This window comes from Schistocerca piceifrons, chromosome 2 (assembly GCF_021461385.2).
Source record: "Schistocerca piceifrons isolate TAMUIC-IGC-003096 chromosome 2, iqSchPice1.1, whole genome shotgun sequence".
Lineage (NCBI taxonomy): Eukaryota > Metazoa > Arthropoda > Insecta > Orthoptera > Acrididae > Schistocerca > Schistocerca piceifrons.
In genome coordinates this window covers 401,040,401-401,054,040 of record NC_060139.1, presented here as the reverse complement: position 1 = coordinate 401,054,040, position 13,640 = coordinate 401,040,401, and the positions used below count along the sequence as shown (strand labels likewise).

Here is a 13,640-nt window from a genome sequence, read left to right as displayed (position 1 = left end):
CCTTAGCAGCAGTAAAATTCCACTTACCAGTAAATCCAGTTGTTTGTGTTCTTTGCTGTTTGCACATCAGTTTCCACAGACTAGCTTGTTTGTAGTATTCATTACAACAGTGGAGACAAAAACTTTCACATTACCTTCCACTCCTTATGTCCACATTGTTTAACTGTTTGAAGTGATTGAGATTCAAGACAAAAGGTATTGCCAGCAGATGTGTTTTAAATTGAATAATAAAGAATGTAGCTAAAAAAGTGAAAATTAAAAATGAACCTAAAACTTCAAAATTTGCCTATTAGTAAATTATTGTGATTGAATAATGGCCAGTTATATGTGGGTTACCTGTTACTTATATAAAGTAGAATGTATGTGTGAAATCTCCTTCCTAACTGCAGGCCTCTTCTATACTGCAGTTGAATTATAATAAATCATTTTGTGTATTACGGGAATTCTTATATTGTCAGGGACCCTCTCCATAGTTAGTACATGAGCTTTGAAATCTCCATTTACTTTATATGGAACATAAAATTTTGGGGATACTTTGTTAATAAAATAAAAGTTTCAGATTGTTAGCAGTTCATTAGAACACCCATGTCATTATAAAAATGAAATGTAGTTAATCGAAATTATGAGAAACTTGTAAAAAATTAAAGTAACAATATTATGAAAAGGAAAGTAACAGAGATGCTGAGTTGCAGACAGGCACAACAAAAAGACTGTCACGAATAAATCTTTTGGCCATTAAGGCTTTTGTCAACAACAAATGGCACACACACACACACACACACACACACACACACACACACACGACTGCAGTCTCAGGCAACTGAAACCACACAGCGAGCAGCAGCACCAGTGCATGATGGGAGTGGGGACTGGGAAGGGATAAGGAGGAGGCTGGGGTGGAGAGGGGAGAGATAGTATGGTGGGGCTGGTGATTAGTGAAGTGCTGCAGAGTAGATGGAGGGCAGGGGAGAGTTGGGGAGGGAGGGGGGGGGGGAGTAGCTCTAAAGGAGAGAAGTAAAGAGACTGGGTAGGATGGTGCAATGACAGCTGTGTAGTGCAGGAATGGGAACATGAAAGGGGCTGGGTAGGTGAGTAGAGTGACAAACGAAGGTTGAGGCCAGGAGGGTTGCAGGAACATAGGATGTATTCCTGGAAAGGTTCCCATCTGCACAATTCAGAAAAGCTGGTGTTGATGCGAAGGATCCATATGACACAGGCTGTGAAACAGTCATTGAAATGAAGTATGTTGTGTTTGGCGGCGTGTTCAGCAACCGGGTGGTCCACTTGTTTCTTGGCCATAGTGTGTCGGTGGTCATTCACGCAAGCAGACAGCTTGTTGGTTGTCATGCCCACACAGAATGCAGCACAGTGTTTTGCAGCTTAGCTTGTAGATCACACTGGTTTCTTAGGTAGCCCTGCCTATGATGGGATAGGTGATGTTTGTGACCGGACTGGAGTAGGTGCTGGTGTGATTATGTATTGGACAGATCTTGCATCTAGTTCTATTACAGGGATATGAGCCATGAGATAAGGGGTTGGGAGCAGGGGTTGTGTTACAATGGATGTGTATATTGTGTAGGTTCAGTGGACGGCGGAATACCACTGTAGGAGGGGTGGGAAGGATAGTGAGCAGGACATCTCCCATTTCAGGGCATGATGAGAGGTAGTTGAAACCGTGGCAGGGAATATAATTCAGTTGCTCCAGTCCTGGGTAGTACTGAGTTAAGAGGGAAATGATCCTCTGTGGGTGGACAGTGGGACTTTGGGAGGTGGTGGGAGGCTGGAAAGATAAGGCATGGAAGATATGTTTTTGTACAAGGTTGGGATACAAGGTTGGGAGGATTTTTACAGTCTGTGAAGATTTCAATGAGACACTTGGTATATTTTGAGAGGGACCGCTCGTCACAGCAGATGCGACAACCTCGGTTGGCTAGGCTGTATGGAAGGGACTTCTTGGTACAGAATGTGTGGCAGCTGTCAAAGTGGAGTTACTGGTGGTGGTTAGTAGGTTTGATATGGACAGAGGTAGTGATGTAGCCATCTTTTGAGATGGAGGTCAACATCTAGAAGGTGGCTTGTTGGGTTGAGTAGGACCAGGTGATGTAACTGGGGGGAGAAGTTGTTGAGGTTCTAGAGGAATGTGGATAGGGTGTCCTCACCCTCGCTACAGATCGCAAAGATGTCTTCACTGAATCTGAACTAGGTGAGGGATTTAGGATTCTGCTTTTTTAGGAAGTGTTCCTCTAGATGGCCCATGAATAGGTTGGCATAGGATGGTGCCATGTGGGTGCCCATGGCTGTACCTCGTATTTGTTTGTAGGAAATGCATTGCAAGGAAAAGTAATTGTGGGTTATGGTATTGTTGGTGGTGGCGACTAGGAAGGAGGTCGTTGGTTTGGGATCTTGTCGGGCATTGGGAAAACGTAGTTTTCAATAGTGGTAAGACCATGGGCATTAGGAATGTTAGTTTAAAGGGAGGTGGCATCAATAATGATGGGCAGGGCACTGTGTGGTAAGGGGCAGGAAGTGTGGGAAGTCGGTGGAAGAAATGGTTGGTATCTTTTATATAGGATGGTAGGTTCCGGTTAATAGATTGAAGATGTTTGTCTACGAGAGCAGAGATTCTCTCAGAGGGGGCAAAGTAACCGACCACAATAGGGCGTCCTGGTTAGTTAGACTTATGGACTTTAGGAAGCATGTAGAAGGCAGCAGTGCAGGGAGTGCTAGGGGGTGAGCAGAGAGATGAACTTCTGGGAGAGGTTCTGTGATGGGCCTAAGGATTTGAGCAGCGAGTGGAGATCCTGCTGGATTTCTAGAATGAGGTCACTGTGGCAAGGTTTGTTGGTGGATGTATCCGACAGCTGGTGGAGTCCTTCTGCCAGGTAATCCTTGCGGTTCAAAACAGTGTTGGACTCAGTGCCACCCAGGACTGGAGCAACTGAATTACATTCTGTGCCAGGGTTTCGACTGCGTATTGTCATGCCCTGAAATGAGAAATATCCTGCCAACTATCCTTCCCATCCCGCCCACAGTGGTATCCCGCTGTCCACCTAACCTACACAATATACTCGTCCACCCTTACACAACTTTCACTGCAGATCTACAACACCAGTTTTCAGTAAAAATTATTTGCCAGAATGGTGGATATATGATCCAACTGGAAAATGGAACTTTTGCATAATAGATTTGTCTTCCCTGTTTCCATACAGTTTGTATTCTACTTACCACTTATAGGACACTGTATCTGTGCCTTTCTTGCTGTTTATTGCCACAGTAATCAAAGAGTACCCTTATGTAATGCTACCAAGCACTTAAGGTTATCATTGCCTTCATACTAGAAAGAAGGAAGACTGCCTCATGCCATTTTTATAGAGTACTATGTTCAAAATGTAGATTTGACTGTCACAAAATTACTCACAAGAAACTATAATTCGAGTGTAATGTATTCATGTACTGCTGCAGGTTTCTTGGAAGAAATTCCAAAACTGTCTATTTCGAAAGGAAACTTCTTCTGCAGGGAATATGCTTGTGCACTGAAATATCTGGAATCGCATGTAAAGAACCAACCAAATGATCTACAAGCCAATTTGTCCTACTTGGAAGTGAGTATTAAAAAATGTTTACACTTATAAATGAGTGTGAAATATTTAAACTTTCTCAAAGATTATCAAAAATTTAGGTTCATGCAACTAGTCAAATGGACTAAGGCATGAAATAGATGATGAGTATTTCAAATAAATATTTATTACAGAATGAGTTTGTTGGAGGAACAGAGGAAAAGTTGTGCTTCCTTTTCCTGTACTTCCTACTCATCTCTTTTAGATCTTCTTATGTTTTTTTGGCCAAATCAATTCTTTTACAGGAAATATATGTAAATCTTAATGATCTGGATGGTGTTGCTGGCACATTAGCAATCCAAGGCAAAGAGCCTTCTTTATACCAAACATTACGTGCACATGAAGTAATGGGTCGTCTTCAGGTAAACCACAATTACCTCTGTTTTCACAGACATCTTCTATAATTTTGTGATTAATTATCTAATTGTTGATACTTGTTTTACTGTAGGAAGCATCTGCATGTTACGAAAAAATGGCCCAAGAATTCCACATAGATGCCCATAATATACAAGGAATTTTAAAATGTTATTTACGGCTTGACCAACCATTTATTGCCATGAAAATTACAGAAGGTGTTACAGCAATAAGGTATTGAAAAGTTCTATCAAAGTTGCACAGATTATGATTTTTTATAACTGCACTATTTACTTGTACAGAAGGTTGAAAGCAAATCACATCTCCAGATGTGGGTGTTAACAAATTTGTGATTTTGTCTTTAATTGACAGCAATTTATGTTGCAGATATTATATTGTATGATTCTGATCTGTGTTAATTTCAGTAAGTGTTCTGTTTGATGTAATGGAAATAGCATAGAGTGTTTCAAGAAATAGTAACTATCTCTGAACCGTGATACACATTTGGGTGACATTATCATGTCCATCTGCAACTACAATTTTCAGCATGCGCAACAGCCATGTGAGCTGCTGATAGGTCCCCAGAGTGCCGAAGTAGTTATACTGTTGGGTTAGGACTGTGAGAATTTAGGGATCAGAAAAAGTGCTTAATAGTCTTGCCCATGTCCTTTTAATCATTTATCAGCAATTTTTTAATGCGCTAAGACTACATTTATAACACTCACACTGTGGGATAAATTCTTAGTAGCAAGTTACTTGTTTTAACCCCCCACCCCCATGCTCTCTCTCTCTCTCTCTCTCTCTCTCTCTCTCTCTCTCTCTCTCTCTCTCTCTCTCAAACACCACCTTCATCTTTGTCTCCCCTCTTCTTCACAGCATCTGGATTTCTCTCAGACTAGTCATTGAATGACCTGCCCTAGTTTCCAAACTGCTGCAAACCATTTCTCTTTCCTCCTGCAAGAAGGAACATTCGGTGTCCAAATGCTAAGATTAGTATTTTCTGTTTCTGTCAGCAATAAAAAGAATTTTACATCTGAAGGTAAGCACTTGCCATTAGGGTCTGTCTCCTTGTAATTCTGTTATTCTTGTTGTTGTTGTCTTCGGTCTGAAGACTGGTTTGATGCAGCTTACTGTGCTACTCTATCTTGTGCAAGCCTCTTCATTTCTGTATAACAACTGCACTCCTGCATCTTTCTGAATCTATGTTTTCTATGTTTTTTGAATTGATTTTTCCATTTGAGACATATAGTTTAATATAGTGGTTTGAGAGTGAACTAAATAACTTACTGTCAGGTGCTGTCTTCTACTCCACTAAAGAGTACTTACAAAGAAATTCTTAAAATTAGTGTTACTTTATGATGCAATTGTATTTAGCACTGTTAACTCTGTCTCTCGACCATCAGTCACCCTTCCCCAACTGTCTCTCCCACTTGCGACTCACTTCCCTCATCCATTCACCCGACACAATTACGCACTTCAGTTGGTCTGCAGTGGTTTGTTAGGGATCTAGAGATTGAAAGAAAAGTTTATTACAATGATTGTTAAGTATGTGAGCTGATTTTAAGAATTTGCATTTCTAATGAAATATTGAGTACCTTCACTGTTTGCGTAATTTAATATCTCCTTACAGGCCGGAATTAGAGCAAGATATTCTCTCAGAAAAAGCAGAAGCTCTTTGGCGGCTGGGCCAGTATGATCACTTGGAAAAATTTGTCAGTCGTCCTGATGTTGCTCCTGTGCAACATTGGGGAGTACAGGTTGGAAAGGCCATTTCATTGATGCGCCTTCCTGATTCTGGTGGAGCTCTAACTGCTTGTCTCTGTGATATTCAGCGCTTGGTTCTCGATTCCATTTGTGAAACAGTGTACAAGCATGGAGCGTATCGCCATGCTTATAACAAAGTTGTTGAGTAAGTTATGTGCTGTATTATCAGGTAACGTTTCAGTTCTACATAGACTAAGGGAGAAAAGAACAGAAAATTGTCGTAATATTACAGCCTTTTAATACATAGTTGCAACAGTAGTAAGTTTGTTACTTGCCTGTTAATGATGTGACTTGCAGCAAAATTAACATACAGTATATGGAAGAAAATATGCCTAATTGTGAACCAATATAATGAAAAGGATAGTCGCTACTCACTATATAGCAGAGAAGAAAAGAAAAACACACACACACACACACACACACACACACACACACACACACACACACACACCCCTCACATGCATATGACCACAGTCTCTGGCAGCTGGAGCCAGAACTGGCTGTGGTCACGTATGTGCGAATTGTCTGTGCATGTGTGCGTTTTTTTGTCTTCTTTCGACAAAGGCCAAAAGATAACTTTCTGACAGCCTTTTGTGGTGCCTTACTGTGACTCAGCATCTCCACTATATGGTGAGTAGCAAGTATTCTTTTCATTATGTTGTTACATTCCATCCTGGATTTTCCATTGCCTGATTGTAAAACCTTATATGAGGATAACACTATGTGTAAGTTCCAATTGTAGCTAAGACAAATAAAAACTCTGATTTGCATATTACTTTTGTACATCAGCATAAGCTGCGTGTACTTCGTCATAAGCCTCCTTTTCACACAAAACCTCTAAAAACTAAAATGTACTTTGAATGGCCCAGAGAAAAGCTTACATCAATGTTTTGGTGGGCTATAGAAAATCTGAGGTTTGCCCCTAGTGTACAGTACCGTTTTGCAAAAAAGTTGTATAATAATGTAAGAAGCTAGTGCTATATTGTTCATTCATTTCTCACTACCAGTCATGGCACATGGCACAAGCACCCCTCCACACACACACACACACACACACACACACACACACACACTCTATCACACTATTTCATAATGTAGCAACACTAGCACTACCAGCTGACATCCAGAGCCTAGGGGTGACATTTTGATTTCTGTTTTGTGTACTGCAACTTCCCATCTGCGTGCCCGAAAAACTGAGTCACCATCCTTCCACACTGAGGAAGTTTTTGAGCTTGGAAAGATGATAAGGTTTAGGTAAGATTTGGGTGCAAGGTTTCCTGGAGGAGGAGGGGGGGGGGGGGGGGAATTACAGTGCAAAAGTGTATTGTGAAATGACATGTTTCATTATTGTTGTTGTATTTATTATTATTGTTATTATTATTGGTGAATTTGCCCCAGAAATGGAAGACGTTAAGCAAACAACTCGAGAAGTTTTTCTTTGAGTTCTTCTTGTTCTTCTAATAGGCTTTCATTCTTTCCAAAAAGCTCATCTGACCACTTTGGTCTGTACTGTTTTTCTTTTGGTTGCTTTGATATAACTTCCCATTTGTTTACTTTGTGTCTGAAGGTTTCTCTTTCTAGAATGTCAGCTTGTCTTATGTTCACATTATTTAGGTCCTTTCGAATTTCATCTAGCCGAGGTGTGGAAATGCCAAGTGAGGTTACATAATCTCTTATTCTCTTCATCAATCGATTTACTGGTAATTGACTGAGATGATCAAAGAAATTCATTTGCCTTTTCCTAATATCAGTTACACTGTTTGAAAACTTTTCTGTTGTTTTAATTGATTGAAGGCTATAACCGTCTTGGGTATATCTTCCTCCTGGAATTTTCCTGATGATCTTCCTTTCTTCTGTTTTGATGTCCTCAAGTTGTTGTTTTCTATTAAAGGTTAGTATTTCACTTGCGTAGAGGATTTCTAAGGGTGATGAATGATGATGATGATGATGATGATGATGATGATGATGAAGACAACACAACAACACCCAGTCATCTCAAGGCAGGGAAAATCCCTGACTACGCCGGGAATCTAACCCGGGACCCTGTGCGCAGGAAGCGAGCACGCTACCGCAAGACCATGAGCTGCGGGCTTTGATAGTATTGTAGCATCAAATTTCGGGCCGTCTTTACATTGATTTTTTGTTGTAGAGGTTTTGCGTCAACGCTAATCCTTTTTTAATTTTTTGGAGGGATGTCGCTGTGAGATTTTTTCAGTACCTGTCTGCTCAATGAATTCTCCAAGGTATTTAAAGTATGGGACCCTCTTAATTTTACCATATTTTATTTTCAAGCTTGCAATTTGTGTTTTTGAACAAAAGAATTCAGTTTTCTCAAATGAAATTTGTATATCTACTTTTTCTGCACATTCTTTGAGTATTTCCAGCTGTTTGGCTGCAGTATGCTCATCCTCTGTTAGTATCGCCATGTCATTCACAAATGCAAGATGCAGTATTAGAGGTTTTTTTTGCAATGCCCAGTCGAATTGGCTTCCAAACCCCACATTTCTAGAGTTCTTTCTCCCATTCTTCCATAACTTTGTCTAGAACTATGTTGAACAGAATAGGAGAGATTCCATAATCCTCTCTCACACCTGTTTGAATATTGAAAGGTTCTGAGATCCCTCCCATAAATTTTATTTTAGATTTCATGCCAATTAGTGTTTGTTTGATGAGTTCTCTTGTTTTGAGATCTAATCCCCTCTCTTCTAAAATTTGGAATAGTGGGGCCTGTCTACTGAATCATAGGCCTTTTTTGAAGTCTACAATTGTGCATACTACAGGTTTTTGTCAGAGATCTCGCATTTTGAGTATGATTTTGAGGTTGAAAATTAGCTCCAGATATGATCTGTTCTGTCTGAATGTTGCTTGATATTCTGCTATTTTGGGTTCCAATTGCTGTTGTGTTCTATTAAAGAGATAAGCTGATAGAATTTTGTAGGTGACTGGTAACAGAGAGATAGTTGTTTATATCTGATGTATTACCTTTTTTATGTAGTGGATGAATCAGAGCAATCTTCCAGTCATCCGGGATTTTTTCAATTTGCCAGATGTTTTGGATTATTTGAGTAATTTCTTTGTGTGATTTTGAGCCTAAATTCTTCAAGAGTTCTGCTACAATTCCGTCCTCCCCTGATGTGTTCTTGCTTTTAAGGTTGTTAATTTGCACATAAATTTCTTCTTTTGTTGGTGGTGACGAGTTCTGTGGTGAGTGCACTTTCGGGAAGCTCTCTTTGGGTTTGGGACAATTATTATTATTATTATTATTATTATTATTATTATTAACTTGTGCTACATTTTTACCAAATCCATACATATGTTATCTAAGGAATCCTTCATGGAGAAGTGCTAGTCCTGCAAGTTTAGCAGGAGAACTTTGAACAACTTATGTGGAGTTTGGAAGGTAGGAGGCAAAGTACCAGTGGAAGTGTAGCTGTGAGTATGGGTCATGAGTCATGCTTGACTAGCTTAGCTGGTAGAACATGTGCCTGTGGGAGGCAAAGGTCGTAAGTTCGAGTCTCAGTCCGGCACTTAGTTTTAACCTGCCAGGAAGTTTACTTTTATCGTCCTTGGACAATTTGTTGTACAATTTTATTCCCTGGTAGAAAATGCCATTTTGAGTTGCGTGTGTGTTATTTCTCAGTGAATATAAATTCATTGTAGATTTTGTTCCATATCCACGGACAGACTGGTTGTACAGTGATGATCAATGTGCTTTTAATGTGCATAACTGGTTGGTCAATATACTTGCATTTCCTCACTGTTTTGAACAGATTGTATTTTATTACGTTGTATTATGTTTATTGGTCTTGTCGTCTACAAAGCAGCTTATGCATAAGACATTGGACGAGCCAAGTTATAAGTATGAAAGTCATTTCTAGGCATATGTATTTAATGTTACAATAATACAAGTTATATTTTCAATGAGCTCAATTATTTTTGGTTATTGTTAAGGTCCATTTTTGTAATTTGAAAACTGTGTTCATATTAGTTGCAGTTTTTCCCTAACAAGAAATTCATACCTAAGAATTGGGTGCACATACGATACTATGTAACTAAAAGACTTTGGCTGTTACACACTGATGACATGACTTTAAGGGCACAACATACTAATGACATTATTTTTGCAAATATCATTGTGTGTTCATACAACTTCAATAGGGAACCTATTTATTCCTAGAAATTTGGTATTTGTTTTGAAGTCTGCAGAGGTACAATCTACACGTTCTGTTCAAGAAGTTCTGTTGTTTTCACAGTGACTAAGATATTGCAGTCATAAGGAAGAAAAAACTTTCTCCTTTGGGAGTCATTGATGTGTATCAGGAAAAATATTGGCCCTGTTATGATACCCTGAGGAACTTCTGTTTAAATGTATTTACATTTTGATATATGTTTCACAAAAGTTTAGCATTACTTGAGGTTTGTTTTTCTCTACTCTCCATTCCCATCCCTCAAAGTATGAGAGGAAGTAGTCATTAATTATGCCATTGATTCCTAATAATTCTAGTGTATTTAGTAAAAACTTATGGTCAATGCTTTTAAAAGCTTTAAAAATATATAAGAATATGCTTGTGAAACACTCATACTTGTCAAGAGCATCAAGTACCACTTTTGTGAATTCTACCTTGGCTGATTCTGTACTTCGATAACTTCAGAACAAAAACTGTGTGTTTATCCAAGTGATTCATTATTCTTACTCTCACAACTGATTCTGTAATTTTTGAGAATGACGACAGTAGGGAATGGGGTTTAGTTTTCTGTGGCCTCTGGACTACCTTTCTTTGGCAGAGAAAAAACTCTTGCCTGTTTAAATACTCTGGAATGTTCCCTGATGCAAATGAATCATTTATTATGTCTGTAACTGTTAAAGGACAATTGACAGGAATGGGGTAAAGAAATACAGTAGAAGTAGCTTAGAGGGATGAAATAGTGATGGCAGCAGAGGATCAAGTTGGTAAAAAGACGAGGGCTAGTAGAAATCCTTGGATAACAGAAGAAATATTGAATGTAATTGATGAAAGGAGAAAATATAAAAATGCAGTAAATGAAGTAGACAAAAAGGAAAACAAACGTCTCAAAAATGATGTTCATCTTATATCCTCCTTTCAAGACACTGTCCATTCCGTTCAGCTGCTCTTCCAGGTCCTTTGTCTATAACAGAATTACAATGTGATGTACAAAATGGCTAAGCAGGGATGGCTAGAGGACAAATGTAAGGATGTAGAGGCTCATCTCACTAGGGGTAAGCTAGATGCCGCCTACAGGAAAATTAGAGACCTTTGGAGAAAAGAGAACCATTTGTATGAATATCAAGAGCTCAGATGGAAACCCAGTTCTAAGCAAAGAAGGGAAAGCAGAAAGGTGGAAGGACTATACAGAGGGTCTATACAAGGGCGATGTACTTGCGGACAATATTATGGAAATGGAAGAGGATGTAGATGAAGATGAAACAGGAGATATTATACTGTGTGAAGAGTTTGACAGAGCACTGAAAGACCTAAGTCGAAACAAAGCCCCGGGAGTAGACAACATTCCATTAGAACTACTGACAGCCTTGGGAGAGCCAGTCCTGACAAAACTGTACCATCTGGTGAGCAAGATGTATGAGAGAGGTGAAATACCCTCAGACTCCAAGAAGAATATAATAATTCCAGTCCCAAAGAAAGCAGGTGTTGACAGATGTGAAAATTACCAAACTATCAGCTTAATAAGTCATGGCTGCAAAATACTAACGTGAATTCTTTACAGATGATTGGAAAAACTGGTAGAAGCCAACCTAGGGGGAGATCAGTTTGTATTCCGTAGAAATATTGGAACACGTGAGGCAATACTGACCCTATGACTTACCTTAGAAGATAGATTAAGGAAAGGCAAACCTATGTTTCTGGCATTTGTAGACTTAGAGAAATCTTTTGACAATGTTGACTGGAATACTCTCTTTCAAATTATGAAGGTGGCAGGGGTAAAATACAGGGAGCGAAAGGCTATTTACAATTTGTACCAAAACCAGATGGCAGTTATTAAGAGTTGAGGGGCATGAAAGGGAAGCAGCGGTTGGGAAGGGAGTGAGACAGGGTTGTAGCCTCTCCCCAATGTTAATCAATCTGTTTATTGAGCAAGCAGTAAAGGAAACAAAAGAAAAATTCGGAGTAGGTATTAAAATCCATGGAGAAGAAATAAAAACTTTGAGATTTGCCAATCACATTGTAATTCTGTTAGAGACAAAGGACCTGGAAGGGCAGCTGAACGGAATGGACAGTGTCTTGAAAGGAGGATATAAGATCAACATCAACAAAAACAAAATGAGGATAATGGAATGTAGTTGAATTAAGTCGGGTGATGCTGAGGGAATTAGATTAGAAAATGAGACACTTAAAGTAGTAAAGGAGTTTTGCTATTTGGGGAGCAAAATAACTGATGATGGTCGAAGTAGAGAGGATATAAAATGTAAACTGGCAATGGCAAGGAAAGCGTTTCTGAAGAAGAGGAATTTGTTAACATCGAGTATAGATTTAAGTGTAAGGAAGTCGTTTCTGAAAGTATTTGTATGGAGTGGAGCCATGTATGGAAGTGAAACAGGGATGATAAATAGTTTGGACAAGAAGGGAATAGAAGCTTTCGAAATATGGTGCTACAGAAGAATACCGAAGATTAGATAGGTAGATCACATAATTAATGAGGAGGTATTGAATAGAATTGGGGAGAAGAGGAGTTTGTGGCACAACTTGACTAGAAGAAAGGATTGGTTGGTACGACATGTTCTGAGGCATCAAGGGATCACCAATTTAGTATTGGAGGGCAGCGTGGAAGGTAAAAATCGTAGAGGGAGACCAAGAGATGAATGCACTAAGCAGATTCAGAAGGATGTAAGTTGCAGTAGGTACTGGGAGATGAAGAAGCTTGCACAGGATAGAGTAGCATGGAGAGCTGCATTAAACCAGTCTCAAGACTGACGATGACAACAACAACAACAACAACAACAACAACAGTTAAGGAAGCTTCCATGCTCTCTATGGATTATTTCAGCATGTAGATTGGTGCTTCATGCTCTGTGGTTGATGATAACATCACTGTACTTATGATGAGATGACACAGCAATCAGAGTTTTGTAATTTTATGTATATATTAGTACGTGAACTTCAGAAGTCAAATCAATCTTCATAAGCAGTTTGATGCAACTCTAAAAAATTCTCGAGAAAATTCACTTTGAAGTTACCTAAATGTCTTTAATTCCCTAAAATTAAGGAACCTTTTTGATTGGCTGCATGGCTCTGTGGGAGAATGCTTGCGTGCAATGCAGGTTCTGTTCCCTATCAATACAAATTTATAAACAAAGGAGCATGTTCTGCAAGCATTTCTGTGAAATGTTCATGGACAGAGCTGTTTGTACAGTAATTAGCAATCTTATTTTTGATGTTTACAGCTGACTGGTAAATGTGTTCACATAGAGCAGTTAAAATCCCCAGTGTTTTGAACAGATCTTTACAATGAGCTCGGCTAGTATTTTTGGTTATTATTCTTATGGCTCTTTTCTGGAGTTTGAAAATTGTGTTCATATTTTGTGTGTTTGTTCCCCAAAAAAGAATGCCATAGCTAAGAATTGAGTGAACATATGAATAATATGTAACTAAAAGACACTGCATGTTACACACTGGTGATAGGATTCTGAGGTCATAACATGCTGATGACATTCTGTTTGCAAGTACCTTTCATTATTCATTCCCAGAAATTTTTGCGTTTGTTACACAGTCTATAGAGGTACCATCTACATTTAATTTAACATTGTCATTTCTTCCTCTTCAAACTGAAATTCATGGCATTAGTTTTCTTTATGTTCAATGTCACGTTATTGCTTATTGACCAATCATAATCTTCCTTGAGAGTTCCATTTGCTTTCTCGGCAAGGAG

At 39.1% G+C, this 13,640-nt stretch overlaps 1 protein-coding gene across 1 annotated transcript in view; it reads left to right on the top strand.

Annotated features, from left to right (window-relative positions):
- LOC124775053 (serine/threonine-protein kinase ATR) overlaps window positions 1-13,640 on the top strand; it is a 354,997-nt gene that overhangs the window by 229,098 nt on the left and 112,259 nt on the right. The window contains exons 26-29 of the mRNA XM_047249842.1: window positions 3,463-3,602; window positions 3,863-3,979; window positions 4,066-4,205; window positions 5,602-5,880. Of these exons, the coding sequence (XP_047105798.1) occupies window positions 3,463-3,602; window positions 3,863-3,979; window positions 4,066-4,205; window positions 5,602-5,880 (676 nt within the window). The remainder of the gene's footprint in view (window positions 1-3,462; window positions 3,603-3,862; window positions 3,980-4,065; window positions 4,206-5,601; window positions 5,881-13,640) is intronic.